Below are 17020 nucleotides of genomic sequence, written 5' to 3'. Positions count from 1 at the left end.
CGGCAAAAGGCGCTTAAATTATAATTTGAAAACTCACCTAGGAGACGTCATATTTTTCATCGTCTTGATAAAATTACCGAGAAGAGAATTACTTTCCAGTTCTTATTTTAGTTGGTTTGAAGAAAAATTAAGGAAAAACAAATTTAATTTAAATCCATAAATTGATAAATCGATAGATCGATAAATCTATAATTAAATAAATCAATAAATTGCCAGTTGAATAAAAAATACTTTTTAAGATTGGTAACCCTATAAAAAAAGTTCCCCCCCCCCCTTTTAAATTTCTCCGCTGCTGTAGGTATATCAAATTTAATAAAATCATTTAAATTTCTAAGCCAACTGTAGATATTATTTTCTTTGGATCACAAGCTGTGTAATTTTTTTATGAAAAAACATCAAAATCTATTAAAGTGGATTGTTGATTTCTAATTTTAAGCAGGTAATTTACCTATGGCACCATTTTTTATGTGAAAAGTACTGTACGATCGAAAAAAAAACGCATCAAAGACGGCTGGGAAATAACAATCGTTATTTTTGGCGACGTCAATCTCTACACGTCAATTACTAAAAATTAACATAAAACTGGTCAAAAATTACCACTAATTATAGAAAAATTAACACACGTTTGGCACCGATTTTTTTTCGATCGTATTGTATTAGGAACAATGAAAACAAAAGTATGTGCAATTTTAAAAACTTTTTATTTTATTGTATGTACATTGCAAAAACATCTCACTCCATCATAAAACTGAAACAGTGTGAAGGAAAATATTTAACAAAGCCAGTTCATTAAAACACTTCCCTTAAATTATCGTAAAATAACATCGATTCTTCTATCTCAGTCCAAAAATTAATATCACACTTGATTTATCAGTAAAAAAATAAATTACAAACTTTCGGCGTTAAATTTGACCAAGCGACATTATTAAACATCCCGAAAAAATCACTAATTTGTTATACAGCCTGTTTCCTAAATAAAGTAAAACATTTCGTTCTTTTACGTAAAATGATTCACCCTCTAAAATGTTTTATCTTACATAGTAAACACACCATATAAAATAGATAAAACTAAATTAAAGAATACTTAGAAAGAATACCGAAAATAACGAACAAAGAAGAACAATGGTAATAGAAGAATAAAGAACGTTAAACATTATGGTTTAACTTTCGTCCTCGTTGGTGGATCTTCTGTTCCTGTTGCGCGCTCCTCTTCTGATCTGGTTCAGGCAGGCTAACATTCGGATCATAAAAGCGGCCGGTACTGTGATGGTATCCCTGGTCTCTTCCAGCATAATAGCGTTTCTATTGATCAGCTGAAAAAATAAGTATATTAATATACAGGGTGGTAAAATAGGGCTAAAAATAACAAAACACTTAAAATTTGACCAAAAATTTATCCGTTGCGTTTTTTTGCATGTGAATTTATAAAGATTTACTTTATCTAGTATATGAAAATTCATTCAGATGGAAATGAACGAATGAAAAAAATAGCGATAACTCACCCCGTCGGCCAGGTCCTTATCGAAGGCGCACTCCTCCGACACGGGCGCCCACAGCTTGATGTCGTGGTCGATGCCGCTGGTGGCCAGAAAGGGCAACCGGGGGTGGGGGCGCAGGCAATTGACTACGTGCTGGTCGGCCTCCAGCAACATCTTCAGCTCGGCCGTGTGCCGGTCCCAGATGAACACGTGGCCGCAGTCCGACCCCGACATCACGTAGTCCCGGCCCCAGAACGTCGCTTCCTTTATCATCGTCCTAAGGGGAAAACGTAGTTTTATAATAAACATACTGAGTTTGTAGAACTGAGCGACTGATCAGCCTCAACTTGATACATAGATTGCAAGTTATGCATCCAATAACATAAAACAATTATCATAACTTTTTTTCAAGAAAAATGTGCGTTTAATCTAACAAAATAAAAAGTTCCCACATTTATCATTTCAGTCAAATAACTATTTACTCAAGTGTTTATTTTTTTATCAATAATGACATGTATTCTAACTATTTCCATTCAAAATATCTTAAAAACGGTTGCTCGTAGCGATTTTTACTTTAAGAGACATTTTTTACGTAAAAAATGACGGAAACGAATATTTTTTCACTTGGTAGTTTTATACAGGTAAGGACGAAAAGTTATTACTCTTCAAAATAGTTAAAACACGCGTAGGTTACGCCCCCTAGAAGTAGGACTCATATCGACATCTAAATGAATCAAATTTCTCATATCAAAAAGCACACAGACACAAATTTTTATCCAAATATCGACTATAGTAAATTAAATTTCTACACCCTGTAACTTCGAAACGAAGCATTTAAGACATAAATTTATACAAACTTTTTTATTTATTTATAACTGCAGAATATGCTGCGGAAGTTTCCTGAATACAGTTCTAACCACCCTGTATAATTATAGATTGTTAGTTATGCAACAAATAATACAAAGAATATTCGAATTGCAATAATTATTATTCCTGGCATGGAAATCCGTAGCAACCTGTCTTAATAATTCGACATCTAAAAAACTACTAAAATACGACTTGCCAGCGATTCCAGATGACAGACACAACACACAACTGTCACTGGCGGGGATTCTCCCGTTGGACGCACTACAGACAGATCTAGAAAACAATTATGAGTTTTTTTACCTTGCGTTCCTATGTCCAATATACTTCTTCTTCACCTCGGCCTCGTAGAGACTGGTCATGGGCTCTTCCGTTTTCTCAACTGCGGCCGATTCCGAAGTTATTCGAAGTTCCTCCTCCTCGGGATAATCTACGTCCATCTAGGCAAAAATATACTTGCTATAAAACCGTTCAAAAAATGTTTGGCTTAAGATTTTCTAACCTCCAGTGCTCTGTTGTTCGTTCCTGAACTTTCTCCTCTCTGATTTTCTTCGGTCGATTCATTGTTAGATTCAGCGGCAACCTGAGGAGGTTCGTTGTTGGCTCTCAGACTTATAGTTGAGCTGGATGTACTTTGCTCTGAATACCTGATAAAAATATTATTTTTATATATTATAATTTTAATAATTTACATATTATAATATTAATAATTAAAATGGTTTCTTTTCCTACCTGAAACTGACCGAAGGCTCCGCCCCGTGCTGATCGATAAACCCCTGCCTCAAATTCCTCAACGCGGCCAAATGAGTGTGCAGGTCGCTGGTGACAGTGGAGGGCCCCGTCCTGCTCTCCGAAGTCGAAGCGGTCGGATGCGGCGTTGTCGGCTCGGACGAAGAAGTCTGCGGTCTAGTCGAATTCTCGGCAGCGGACGTTTCATCGGCCCCAGTACTACCGTCGTCGGTCTCCATACTACCACCCGCGCCACCTTCCTACAGCACCACAAAAGGCAGAGAAATTAATCGAGAATAATAAAAAAAAAAAGGCGAAACTGACCTGTAGAGCTGCAGCGCCCCCTTCTCGCGCTTCCAAGACCCTCTGGGCGTTTTCCTCGGGGTCCAGGGAGTCTTCGCCTCCGGCCGATAGGGCGGCGCGCGTCATCGGGTCGTTCAGCATGCGAGACAAGACATCGGTCATGCGCTGCATTAGGGTGGCTTGCAACTGGGGTCTGGCCTGTCCTATTCCTTCAATATAGCAAATAAACTTGAAGAAACCGAACGAAATTTACTTAATAATGATAAAGGTGTGTTTACACGAGTCAAATCAATTGATCACAAGCCGCTTGAATTCACTTGACTCGTGAAAACGCGCCTTAACGTCGCCAAGCTAGGCAACTAAAGTTACACTAAATTTATAATATTTATAAAATCATACGTTTAATAACAATTTAATGGAAGAGAATGGATAATATCAATATCATAAAAAAAAGAGGGACAACTAATTACATGTTTATAAAATCAAGAAATAAAATTTATACCGGGTGATTATCAAAAGTGGCTCACCCTTATAAGTTTTTTATTTTTTCAGATAAAAAAACGAGATTTGGTATGTTAGTATATGACATAAATTAGGATTAATTGATACTGCTTTTTGATATGAGAATTGTTTTTAGTCCCTTCCTGTTTCACTGGCTGTGTTAAAATCACTAATTATTAATCAAGGAGCCTTGGAAAAATATATTTAAATAAATAAATGTTTGTATCTCGTCCTGGCCGTTTAAAAGATGCCTAAATCGTATTTTTAATCATATATCATTTTTTTCTAATGGAACGGGGATGGCTCATTAGCATATTTGGAAAAAGCATTTTTTTACAAATAATTTGGTACCACACGCTCGATATTTCGAGCCTAGATCATTTTTATCTGAAAAATTAAAAAAGATATAGAAGTGAGCCACTTTTTTGAGAAACACCCGGTATAAATATCGTTACTAACCTACGGTAGTTGATGTTTCTCTTTCAGGCCGTGCGTCTGGTCCCGTATCAGACCAATCTCCCCTCAACCTTAACCTCCTCACAGGAGGAGGAGACACTCTTTCCCTCTTACCCCGAAAAGCGCCGATTTTTTCCCAGCCTGACAGTTTTTTACCCGTGGCTTTCAGTTCAGTCGATGTACGTTCCTGTTTCATACATTTTTTTTAAGTAACATCAAATTATGTTTTGTAACATACTCTGTACCTGGACATTGAACAAATACAAATAATCTGAAGAATAACTGACAAGCATATCTCTTCCATCGCTATCGTAGTTCAAAGATGTTATTCTATAGTGTCTTTCTTCGCCGAATTTTGGAGCAACAAATGTACAGAAGGGTTGAGCCAGAAGATGTTCTACAAAAGAATTTATACGTTTGTACATACATAAGATGTAAATGAATTTACAAACCTCCAGGAGACACGCTTAAAAATCTTCTATCATAGACGCGAACAGTAGAATCAGCACAGGCAACTGCCAATTGATAGGAAGCGGTAGGGCTAATGGCCAGGGCTGTGATAGCCCTTTGGCACGATATCAGTATATCGTCTCGGCACCTTTGCTGAAAACAACTGAAAGAAACAATGCAAAAAAGGAACATTTATAGTTTTCATATACCTGCTCTTTGTTCTTAAATCGAACCAGCGCACTGTACCATCTTCACCACAGCTCATAAAAGTATGTGGATTATCTGGTATAGTCATTACCTCGTAAGTTGTTGTACCTCCGTGGCAAGTAAACTGGTTGTTGTAAGTATCTTGTGGCCGGTTTAAGTCTAAATAACGTCGCAAATTATTAGTATTTTCTCTTAAGTGTTGTATAACATTAAAATACCTGTATGCAACACAATTCCAACTCCTGAGCAACTGACAATCTGTTGGTCGTTGGTGCATGGCAGAAATTTTGCACTAAAAATGTTTGCCCTGTGACTAGTACAATAATTTGCTTCTACTTTGTAAGTGAATGCGTTTGTGATCACTAAATGCTGATCATCGGAACCGGACAGTAATAAGTTTCCTTTTTCATTCCAACAAATTGTATTGACACAACCTTTGTGAACTTGTAAGCGCTTCACCAGGTCCAGTCTTTGAACTAATGCTAAATCGTCTTGAATAAGAAAATAACGATGAAACAGGTATTGATTATTCACTAACAATAGCAAAGTATGGTTCTCTTAATCATTAAATATTCAAGATAGAAATGTATATACCTTTGGCCGTGTTTGAAAGACTTGTAATTTTCGAATCGTGTTGCCGGTTCCAAACATCCTTAAAAATAGAGTTCCTTTTGTCAGCCATTTCCAGAAAATCTAAATAAGTGAGGAAAACACACGGTACGGTACGTTTTTTGTTCTTCTATAATACAAAACTAAAAATAGACCAAGTTCTAGAGATCATTGTGGACTATTTAGAACGAATCACAGCCGTCAAAATACGAGTATAAGTTCGGGGATAAGGTGGCGCAAACATTTGGAATTATTTGCGTCCCGTCCGACAAAAATACTACACGTTTTTCATCGCTTTTCTTGTCGGAAAGGAAAACTGAAAACACCGATTACTAAAAACAGCCAGTTAAACGTCAAACAGCAAACAACTGTCACCCCGTCAAATGTCAAAACAAAATGTCAAATATTCAATAATAAAGATACTGCGCAAGCGTCAAATTAGGGAGTACTCTCGAGTAATCTTATCACCCTTAAATACAAAATATTTTAAATTTTTTAGATACACGTTTTAGGATTGCTATGTATTCTTTTTATTTTGAATGGTACTTTAGAAACGGATATTCGTAAGAGGCAAAGATTAGCAGCTATTAACAGACGGTAACTGTTTAACTATCTGCGATAAAGTAATAATACAATACTTAAATTTACCTAAAATAAATGCAGAAAAGTGCTTGCTTCCTGGTTGATAAGATCTAAAAACTTAACGTTTTGATTTATGTTTCAACAAAGTGGCCTGATTTATTTCTAACTACCCCACATCAAGCGATATAAGATGTCATGTACCGTATGATCGAAAAAACGGCGTCCAGTTGGCTTGAAAATGGATATCGGTGACATTTCCCATATAATTGACGCCTTTTTTTGATCATATTGTATTAATATTTCTCATAAAACACATTTTTTATGAAAAGTTCTTTATTTTAATTATATCATTCCAGGATCATTTTTTTCACATACAAATTGTTATAAAAATAAATAATAAAAATGAATATATATTTCAATAATTTTTTTTAACACTTTATAAATCAATTTAAAAGAATGCTACACGCTAAGTGGTCGTATTATGTTTTATATCATATATTATTTTATTAAACTATAATAGAAAAAACTAATTGGTATTATTTACAATATTTTAAAATATAATGTATAATTATTATTACTATATACTTACTAATTAATAAATCAATCACTATATGTTTTGTTATTTAAGTATGCTATTGTTTAGAAGATTACCCTTATTAAAAATGTATAAGAAATAATAATAGACATTATATCTCATTGTATTATATTACAATTATATTTTTTTATTATAATTCGGTTTTTTAAAATCATTTTATTAATTTTAGTTACGTACATAATATATTTATCTAAAAAGAACATAAAAATAAATTTTGTTGTTTGTATTCTTAGACAAGGAAAGTCATAAAAATATATATTTATTTTGACCACGATTTTTGTACACACTTTTATTTTCTAATCTTTCTTTATATAGAAATAATAAAAATTATTTTGTAACATATAATAGCGTTTGTTCGAATAGCGTTTAACGTGATACAGCGGAATGCTGCAGTAATTCCCTAATCGTCAAAAAATGATTTGAATAATCGGCGCCGGAAATACCAAGGGACTTGGGTGAGTTTAAAGTTTAAGGACCTTTTTAACTAAAGCAAACGCATCAATTGCCATAGCGAACCTCCAAGCAAAACGATTATAAGAAGCTACAAAGATGGTATAAAAGGACAAAGCTGTTATCAGTGACACTCGAAAAAGATTATTCGATAAATCGGCGATTGCGCGCGCGCCCTGCCGGCGACCTAGACAAAAACCCGGGCCCGCTGCATTTTCGTTTCATAATCAGTTGAGCATTTTGAAAGTGCGGTACTACCTTCGACTCCAAATGGCTTCCGACGAGACAATAGTAAATAACGGCAGCGAACAGTACTTCGAGGGGGTGGAAAAACTGCTGGAGATATGGTTCACCACGTCGGATGGAGACGACAAGTACGCCGACTTGAGAAACATACCCAGGTGAGGTACCTAAATTCTAGTGTTATCTGGTAGACCGGCAAAATTTAAGCGAGGTTAGGAATTCCGGAGTACCAGCTATACTCTCGGTACGACTTTAAATACAAACCGTTTTCTGTAAAAAAATTCTGAAGCTGTCACTGTTTTTTTTTGCGTATGTCATTTTGACAGAAACCTTTTGCTTCGTTCAAAATTATTTTAATATATTTTTACTAAAATTAAAATTGCTAATTACTTACGTACACTTTCTTATATTGTTAAAGAAAAATTCGAAACACGCACTGAACTTATTTTAACTAGTTTGAAAAATTATATGGGTAATAAATTGTGAGATTGGATGATAATTTACTAATTTTTGACAATTAAAGGTACCACTAATTAAAAAAAAAATATATATCGAAAATGTGTGATATAGGGTAAACTACCCAGTTAGTGGCACTCAGCCAGTTATTGGCACTCATTTTTCAGAGAATATCATATTTTTATAACTTGTGATATTTGGAAATAAATCTGGACATACCAACTGAATCAGATTGCCATATTTATTTCAAGCCTTGAATTATTTAGCAAAGTAGAAAAAATCGTTGTTTTGGCGCGTTGCGTTGTTGGAAAAAATCGCAAAATAAAGCTAATATTTTAGAAATAACTACGTTATTAAGTAGGTAAAATATATGCTTTAAATTTAATGTTCCCATATAAATTTGACAATTGCGAATTTTTGTTAATTTTGATGGTAAGGTTCAGAAAATTCTCCTAAATCTAGTGATTGGCGCTCATACCAAAAATACGCACCTAAAGCAATATTATGTATAGGTAATTAAGTGACCAGTCATTGGCGCTTTTTAATTTAAACCAAACTCAAAAATATCAAAGACATAAAAAATAATTGAATACAATATAAGGTATTACTATTGTTTTTTAATTTCGAATAAAAAAAAATCGGAATTGTTTCGTTAAAATAAATTATAGTAGAGTAGATTAACAAGATCCAGACCAAGAAAAAATAATTTTTACTGATTCCGTTAGATAAAGTATAATCGTATATCCTATTAAAGTGCTAATAATAACTGGGTGGTTTACCCCTTGTTTTACCCTACATAGTTTGATTTATTTACGTCTCCGTTATTTGGTTTCATTATATCTTATTTATATCATGTGTAGGTACATGGTAGGTACTCTAAATATACTGTACGAAATCAGTACCTATTAATTTTGACCAGAACGGAAAACATAATTTTTAAGTATGTTGTAAAATAAAAATTTTACTTTTTGTATTACTGTTTTATTACTGTATGTTATTATTTTAAACATGAGGCATGGTAACCCGATGTAACAGCAATAATATTACTGACCACTGAAACCACTAGATGCACAATTTTTCAATAAGTAATTTAAGTGTTCAATGAGTTAATGAATACCCAGATGTATATTTTTTTATATCATATTTCACATTTTTTAATTTCATTTGATTAATATGTAAATATTAAAATTTATTCTTTGTTAATCTCTGACTTTTATTTTATATGGAATTTTAGAAGTAAGCTTTGAAATTTATTAGGATTTAAAGGGTTATTTTAAGCTGGTACGCGATAATTCAATTATGTATTATAAACATTGTTTTTATTTAGGTCAAAGTTGGAATCTCTGATGAAGATTGTTAGATGCGAAATCATCAGTTTTGTCCAGAACGATCAGATCGACGCCTATGTACTCAGGTAAGAGCATCCTTTACCTTAAAAATCAATATTTAAAGTTGGAGAACTAGGCATACGTACTTTTTAATTATTTAAGACACTGAAATTTCCATTCCTCCGAAATTATGTCTTAAATATTTACGAATTGTGTGTGATATCAATAAACATTATACAATAGCAATAACCTTGGCGAATATATATTCATTAATAAAAAATTACGAACTCTATAAATAGAACCAGTTTATGTAGAAGTTCTTTTTAGGACTCTGCCAATAAAAGCCAATTCAATTGACAATGCAATTTTGGCACATTATAAACTTGGTAAACGTTCGTTATAAATGAATCAAGTCTGATATATCTTTATTTATATTGATATTTGTCTGAAAAATAGTATAAATTACAAATTAATAAAAAAATGTCAAGATAGTGGCTAATAATACTGAAATCACATAAAAGGTCAGATAGAGCTAGTGATATTGATGATCAATGAACTATTGTTTGGCGAACTTAGTTCCTTTTGTTTGCATATAAGTAAATTTTAAAACTGATATAGTGCAGTCAGAAATGGTTGAATATATTCAAAATTGGCTGCTAACTCGCTGCTACCATTAAAAAAGTGATGAAACATTTCTTTGTCCAAAAGTCACCAGGATCTACAGTTTCAAATCTACTTTATCGCTTACCATTAATAAATAAAGTGTAATTAATTATCAATTAGACAATATTGACAGATATAACTGGAAGATAGCAAACACTAACTAGAATAATGTTTTTTATCGAAAGTCTGAACTTAAATTCACAGTTTGTAGCATGAACTTGTTTTAACAAGACGCAATGTTTTTTTACTTTGAAATTATTGTTGTGTAAGGGTAAGAAGAAAGAAATACAGGTTTATTTGAATGTTAAAGGTTTCAAAAATTCTTGTTGCCATAGGAAAAAAATTTAGAAAGAAGTACCACTTGACAGTGCTTAACAGTATTTTATCAAATTTCAGATAAAAGAAATGAAAATTCCGCACTATATAATCAGATTAAAGTAGCAGGAAAAAGACACTTGAAATGTCTTAGGAGACATAAGGGGACATATAAATTACAATACCTAGTCTATACAGGGTGATATTGTTTTTTATACACAGGACATAAACAAAAAGTATAGAATAAAATTATATTATATAAAATTTATTATTTTAATTTTTCATTGATTCGTAAAAGGTGAATGAGAACAAACTCTTATCAGACGACATTAGTGTATAGGGGGTTAGTTTAATACTGTATATCTCAAGTCTCAAGAATGCGATTTTATCATTTCAAGTGTTATTACAACACGATTTAAAAACGGATGTTTTCAGTTTTAGAACTTTATTGAACTTGACAGCTTCACAAATAATACTACAGATAAAATATATTTAAATATCTTTATGCGGTGTCTCGATTTAGAGTACGGCATTATATATAATTGAACGACAGCCTTTTAATAATGTAACAATGATGCTCTTGTAAGCCTAAATCAGTTAAGATGGGCATGATTATCGAGACACATCTTAAAATAAGTCACTTCATTTTTCACTGACTACTTGTATATACAAAAAGTCAAAACACTTAGATTTTAGTATAAGTTGTCTCGGAGAGATATCATACTTTTTTTTCTTCAAATTTATATTTATTTCCTGGAAAATTGTTGTTTGAATTTTCGTTCTAAATGATATTCGTTAATAATAACTCTGAGAAACATATCGCATTTTTTTACATTAAATAGATTTAGAAATTTTATTTAAAACATCTCCACATTAAATGCAAATAATATTATGATTGAAAATGTAAATTAAAAGAATAATTACACTCATAATTAATTAAAATAGAATTGGCAGCACTTTTAATATAAAAAATAAACAGAGATGAGGGCAGACGATAAAATTATTTTGAAAAATCAACACGAACTCATTTTCGATTTCTTGTCCTATATTTTTGGAATCGTAAAAATTGTAGTTTATTATTTTAAAATTAGGCATAAACAGATAACAGTAGAATTAAGAACATAGTCATCTAAAATTAGTACCAAATATTTCATTTAAATTTTAAATTCAAAGAAAATTCCGCTGCAAAAAAATTTAATTACATTTTTTTCTACTTTATAAGCATAAAGGTAAACAAAACATAACTATGTACTGTTTAACAGCTGATTTAGAAAACAATACCGCTATTGTGGCATAATAATTTGCGGGATTTCACTCGGTATTTTCTGTGGAGGTCCAGAATTTGATGCTGTGCTTTATTTAGACTTGCTGGAATATCGATTTTCCGCTCTCTGGCTCCTTGACAAGGACAAGGTCAGGTTTTCCTCGATTTTGGCCTGTCGAAATCTCTCTCGCTAGTCTGTTCGCTGGACATTAATTTTTAATTGACGGAAAACCGTCAATGTTTGAGAGAATTCTTCTTATTATTTATGGTAAATTGTTAATTTGTGTAATAAGAATCGATCCAATAGAAATTATCATTATTTGTAATTTCGAAAGTCACTGGAACCTTAGCTGGAACGCCGTTTTTTATTCAATCATATGGTGTATGCTATTTTGGAACATTCAAAACTATTTCTAAGTATTTATGTTTAGGTTAGTCGCTTATATTTATATACTCTGTTTTTATTTTCCCCATTCGAAAATATTGAAATCTTGCCAATATTATGCCGTCGGTTCTACGTCCTGGTAGACGCGTTTTGACGCCACTCATACGTTTCATCATCAGACTATATTAAACGGAAAGTTTTGCCAGTTCCTGTATTCAATGATCGATTTATTTAATATTACAGTGTCACGTGCATCACTGTTATCTCTGTATAGGCTTTTTAACGTAAATGAATCACATAAGATTCAACAACAATAAATGGGCAACAAGTGTTCAGATCTATGGAGTGACATATTTGTCGATAAGATGCAATTATTTTTACTTGCAAAAATTTATAATGGTTATTTTAGCAGAATTCCTGTAGAATGAATAATAATAATAATAATAAAATCCTATGCAGAGTTTAAAAAAATGTTTTTTTTAAACGTCACAAAAGTATTAATTTTTGCGACGTGATAAATAATATAAAAGTCATTTTTTAAATTAAAAAACACTCGTCCGTCAAACGTACAGCCTCGCAACAAGAAGTGTCATTTTTACTCCTAATAAAACAATATTACTATGTTTTACTGTTGCTATTTATTATTTTCAAAATTTAAATTTAATTATTTTTTCTTATTTTAGTGAAAGTTCAATGTTTATATCGAAAAGGAGATTCATATTGAAGACATGCGGAACCACTACTCCCTTACTATGCCTGGAACCTCTGCTTCTTTTGACAGAAAAATACGCGGGTTTCAACGAAGTTGAAGATTTATTCTACTCCAGAAAAAACTATAAAAGACCGGAATTACAGGTCACACCACACAAGCACTTTGATCAAGAGGTAAGAATAAATTTCCTATAAATGTTTACTATTTTCTATAAAATTCGAATACCTTTCTTGATCATCTTGTATAATATTTTATTAATATGGACCTGTTTAGGTCGCCCTGTTGGACGCTATCTTCCCCGATGGCGCTGCCTACTGTTTGGGAGCGGTCAACAGAGACTGTTGGTACCTCTACACTTTAAATCCCTTACCACAAAGAAAAAGGAGGGTGGCCCTGCCATCCACAGAGCCGGATCAGACTTTGGAGATTCTAATGACCGATTTGGATCCGGAAGTGATGGCAATATTTACCAAAGAAGAATGCCTGAATGCTACAGAAGCGACTAAAGTAAGTTTAGAATGAATTCGTTTGTTTTGGATTAATTTATTTATATTTATTTCGGTTTTTAGAAATCGGGAATCGATAAAATCATACCCAACATGGTTATAGATGGGTTTTTGTTCGATCCTTGCGGATATTCAATGAACGGGGTGACTAAAAATGTGAGTAGTTTCAAAATATACAACTAAAGTTTCAATTTCTGAAATAATTATTGTAAAGATTTTTTCTTAAATTATTAAAATTTCATTTTTATTATGTGTCTTTTTCATGTCTTTCAGAAGTCAGAAATGACTGACGTAAGTTGTATTTCTTTTTAAATTAAAAAAATCCATCACAGGTAACTTTTCATTTAATTGAACTTGTTGCGGTTTTTTGTCAATTTTTTTATTATGTATTGTTTTAAAAATCAGAATATTTCTCAGGGTTGTTACATGACCATCCACATCACGCCAGAACCAGATTTTTCCTATGTGAGTTTTGAGACTAATATTCCTAGCAGTTCGATCAAGGACACCATCGGCAAGGTTCTGGAAACTTTTTTGCCCGGAAAGTTCACCGTGACAGTCTTTACTAACCAGGTAACTAATATAATACACTTTAACTAGCGTTTGTCCTGTCTTATTTATTTATTTTTATTAAAATTGTTAACTTAAAATGTACGATAAACCATTTAAGCTAATTTATTAAACGACTTTAATTTACATTGATTTAATTAAGTAATATACCGCGCTATTTATGGTGCCTTCACCATTATGTCAACAATTCAAACTTATTCAAACTGAAATGCTGCGCTTTATTCTGCGCTTAGATATCCTAATGCATATTTTTCGAACCTTTCTAGTCATTCCTTTTGCTCCGACTAGAAAATTCTTTTATTACAACCAGGGTTTCCCACGTTGTTTAAGAACTTAAACTTTATGTTGAAATTAACTTAAGATTTGTCTTTTTGAAACTGACTTGTTGCAGCTCTGTGCTAAAATATACGTGTCTTTCTCCTCAATTAAAACCTACAAAAGATATAAGTCTTTCTTTGTGTTACAGGACTCCCCCAGCAAGAACAACACCAAGGAAGTACTGGAACTTCACCAAATAGCGAACAAGTACAACCGGCGCGACGTGCAACAGTGCAGCTTCAAGAACTACGACCTGCTCTACGCGTTCTACACGAAATTCCCCAGCTGAGGGTGTCGAGCCGAGCTGCGTCGCCCCCGCGCAGCTACCACCCCCTCCCCTCGCTCCCCCCGTCACACTTCCTCCCCCTCGCGCAAGTCCTCCCGTTCGATTTCCAGCATTTATTCCGACATATCTCGCCTGGTGTCCGACAAAAGTTTACAAGCCTTCTACCAGGCCCTCTGGCGCAGTTTCAGGAAGCGCTCGTTCCGTTCTTCTTCCTCCAGGCGATTTTTTAGTTGCGCCTGTTCCAAGGAGCGCGACGTGGCCGCCAGGTTTCGCGAGACTTTCGGCCCTTTCTCCTTCTTCTTCGTTTATTTCGCGCTGTTCTCGTCGTCGCCCGCCTTCACCTTCACCGACTTCGAGTCCCCGCTGGTGCTGTTCTCGTGGTGGCGCAACAAGATCTCGTGAGAGAGGGCGCGCGGGTCGAGTGGGGGTGGTGTGGCGTAGGGACAGCCTCGGCGCCCGCCTTTAACCTATGAGGGTTGGACGGGCGGACCTAGACTACCGTTGTACATATAGGGAGCTCTCTACGCTGCAAGACTACACCCGTCTCGGCCGGTACAGAACGGATCGCTCGAAATTTATGACGCCTCGTTGTTTTTTCCCAATTAGTTTTTGTTACGTCCTTTCCAGTTACGTACTCTCTCTTGCGACGCGGTACTACGGTGTGATGGAATGAGAACGATGTCGTAGCGGGTACAGAAATGACATTTCAGTTTGGGCTAACCTACAGTATATCTCCGGATTGTCTTTACAAGAGGAAAAACTTTTTTATTATTGACATTTTGAGTAAAATGCATTCTTCATAAAAAATTTTGCTTGTTCTAAAACGATTAACCCCGTTTATACTTTTCCAAATTTCCATACCCTTTTAGAGAAAATTAAAAAAAACAACATGAAATTATGGTTGAATTTTTTCAAAGTCGTTTCTGCGGTAATATAATTTAGATATCATTCTTTGTTGGATTATTAATTTTGATTAACGTCATATTTCTTGCTGGTTAAAGTTTAATTATTTCTAAAACTGTATGGAAATTTGGAAAAATATAAACGGGATTAACCGTTTTAGAACAAGCAAAAATTTTTATGAAGAATGCATTTTTCTCAAAATGTCAATAATAAAAAAGTTTTTCCTCTTGTAAAAACAATCTGGGGACATACTGTATAAATATGTCTGTCAGCTATATTGATCTTCAGTTATATGAAGTCTATATTGAGTGATATATGACTGAGAATGTAGTCACAGTGGGCTTTGAAACGACAATCGACAGCTCAGCTCTACAGGGTGTTCCTTAATGAAAATACTTTTTCCCTGTTCTAAGCTAAAACTTCATATGAATCTCAAAAATTAAGATGTTTAAAACGTACACTTGTATGAAGTTTTTTCCTTAGAATAGGCCCAAGAATGACCCCCTTTATTATTACCACGGCATTAAGGAATTAACACCCTGTATGTGTAATTTATTATAGATTTATATAAAACTTGTCATAATTAAAAGGAATAATAATTTTTGTTTTTAAATAAAACTAATTAAATTTGCACGTCTGAAACTGTTTACTTCTTTCTAATCTACGATTCGACACTAACTATCATCGAAAATCATTTCAAAAGCTGCTGTGACGCCGTTTTTTACGTATTTTAACGTTCGTCAAAAGGATCTCAAATAAATTTTTAACGATCAAATAATTTTTTTACGCCTATTATGACGTCGTTTTTATTCGATCATGCTGTATTTCCAAAAAGGACGTTACGTAGAAGTCCGTGTTTATTTGGCGAGTGTGTTCAAAGAAAGTTGTACACTGACGCGAGTTTGCTTCTAAATCAAAAGCAAAGTCGCTTTATCGAATTAGTACTATTAGTACTCTTACCAGTGTACAATTTATCGTCACACTTTTATAGTTAAACGTAGTTGGGGTACATACGCGTATAAAATAATTTTATATGTGCAAACATCCCTAGGTAGTTCAAATGAACCTAGTACTGTCAGAAATCTGTCATAAACTATAGAAGAGCGAGATTTGAATTTTTATTGGCAGAAATGCTGTTAAATTATTAATTATTTCTGTTAAAAAACAAAAATTTAGTTATACATATCATTAACATATCTTTCTATTTATCTGAATATCTTGAGACGCATTTGAACTATTTTTTATTACATATTTTTTATATGCGTATGTAGAAAAAAAAATATATTTAATCGATATCATGGGGCCTTTAGGGAAAAATATAAACAAAGTGTACAAAAAGTTAGGTGCACCGAAACAATATTTTCACTGCTTTTTTTCGTCGGTTGATTTTTGTCTTATTATAAAAAAAACCATCAGGGTTGGCAAAGGTCCATTGTTGTAAAAAGATTATAGAGTAGACAATATATCTATTTTCGAAATGTATCGATATAATAAAAAAAAATCTGGACTATATATTACAGTAAGCAAGAATATATAAATATATGTTCCAAGGAACGATACTATATAGATTTTTAAAGTATATAAATGTATATCTATATTTAAAAAGTTTATATGCATAGATGTTTTGACGTAAAAACAAACTAAAATAAAATTTGTGACATACCTTATTTGTTTTTTATATATTTTTTTAAAGGTTTATAAAAAACTGTTTTTTTTAATTAATGATATTTTTTATTTCGAGTTTGTGTTTTCGGGGGAGTTTTTGAATGTATTCAAATTTATTAAATGACAAAGTAAAATTACAGAATTTTTAGCAAAATAGAGATTAGTTTTAGTTCCGCTTGTAA

The 17020-nt window shown here is 33.2% G+C and overlaps 2 protein-coding genes across 2 annotated transcripts; one reads left to right on the top strand and one right to left on the bottom strand.

Annotated features, from left to right (window-relative positions):
- Nucleotides 1-682: 682 nt before the first annotated feature.
- Nucleotides 683-5967, bottom strand: LOC115888791 (DDB1- and CUL4-associated factor 6-like). Its single transcript, XM_030908629.1, has 12 exons — nucleotides 5583-5967; nucleotides 5207-5479; nucleotides 4991-5147; nucleotides 4784-4944; nucleotides 4577-4728; nucleotides 4335-4518; nucleotides 3396-3583; nucleotides 3075-3331; nucleotides 2845-2989; nucleotides 2646-2782; nucleotides 1503-1755; nucleotides 683-1313 (listed from the first exon to the last, which is right to left on the bottom strand). The coding sequence occupies exons 1-12, from the start codon at nucleotides 5668-5670 to the stop codon at nucleotides 1161-1163; spliced, it is 2148 nt and encodes a 715-aa protein (XP_030764489.1). The 5' UTR covers nucleotides 5671-5967; the 3' UTR covers nucleotides 683-1160.
- A 1235-nt stretch (nucleotides 5968-7202) lies between these two features.
- Nucleotides 7203-16575, top strand: LOC115888787 (S-adenosylmethionine decarboxylase proenzyme). Its single transcript, XM_030908626.1, has 7 exons — nucleotides 7203-7625; nucleotides 9251-9337; nucleotides 12562-12763; nucleotides 12864-13097; nucleotides 13160-13252; nucleotides 13514-13669; nucleotides 14133-16575. Exons 1-7 carry the CDS (start codon nucleotides 7495-7497, stop codon nucleotides 14271-14273), a joined length of 1044 nt encoding a protein of 347 aa, XP_030764486.1. The 5' UTR covers nucleotides 7203-7494; the 3' UTR covers nucleotides 14274-16575.
- The last annotated feature ends 445 nt before the right edge of the window (nucleotides 16576-17020 follow it).

The sequence above is a fragment of the Sitophilus oryzae genome, unplaced genomic scaffold, assembly GCF_002938485.1.
Source record: "Sitophilus oryzae breed Bouriz unplaced genomic scaffold, Soryzae_2.0 scaffold_808_pilon_pilon, whole genome shotgun sequence".
Lineage (NCBI taxonomy): Eukaryota > Metazoa > Arthropoda > Insecta > Coleoptera > Curculionidae > Sitophilus > Sitophilus oryzae.
The sequence above is the reverse complement of the archived record's forward strand: the minus strand, read 5'-3'. Positions and strand labels throughout refer to the sequence as shown.

Excerpts from the sequence above, each read along its gene's own strand:
- LOC115888787 (XM_030908626.1), top strand. The coding sequence starts at position 7,495 with ATGGCTTCCGACGAGACAATAGTAAATAACGGCAGCGAACAGTACTTC. Across the intron at positions 13,253-13,513 it reads TGAACGGGGTGACTAAAAAT|GGTTGTTACATGACCATCCA; the intron begins GTGAGTAGTTTC and ends AATATTTCTCAG. Across the intron at positions 13,670-14,132 it reads TGACAGTCTTTACTAACCAG|GACTCCCCCAGCAAGAACAA; the intron begins GTAACTAATATA and ends TTTGTGTTACAG.
- LOC115888791 (XM_030908629.1), bottom strand. The coding sequence starts at position 5,670 with ATGGCTGACAAAAGGAACTCTATTTTTAAGGATGTTTGGAACCGGCAA. Across the intron at positions 5,480-5,582 it reads TCTTTCAAACACGGCCAAAG|ACGATTTAGCATTAGTTCAA; the intron begins GTATATACATTT and ends TTCTTATTCAAG. Across the intron at positions 3,584-4,334 it reads AGAAACATCAACTACCGTAG|GAATAGGACAGGCCAGACCC; the intron begins GTTAGTAACGAT and ends GCTATATTGAAG.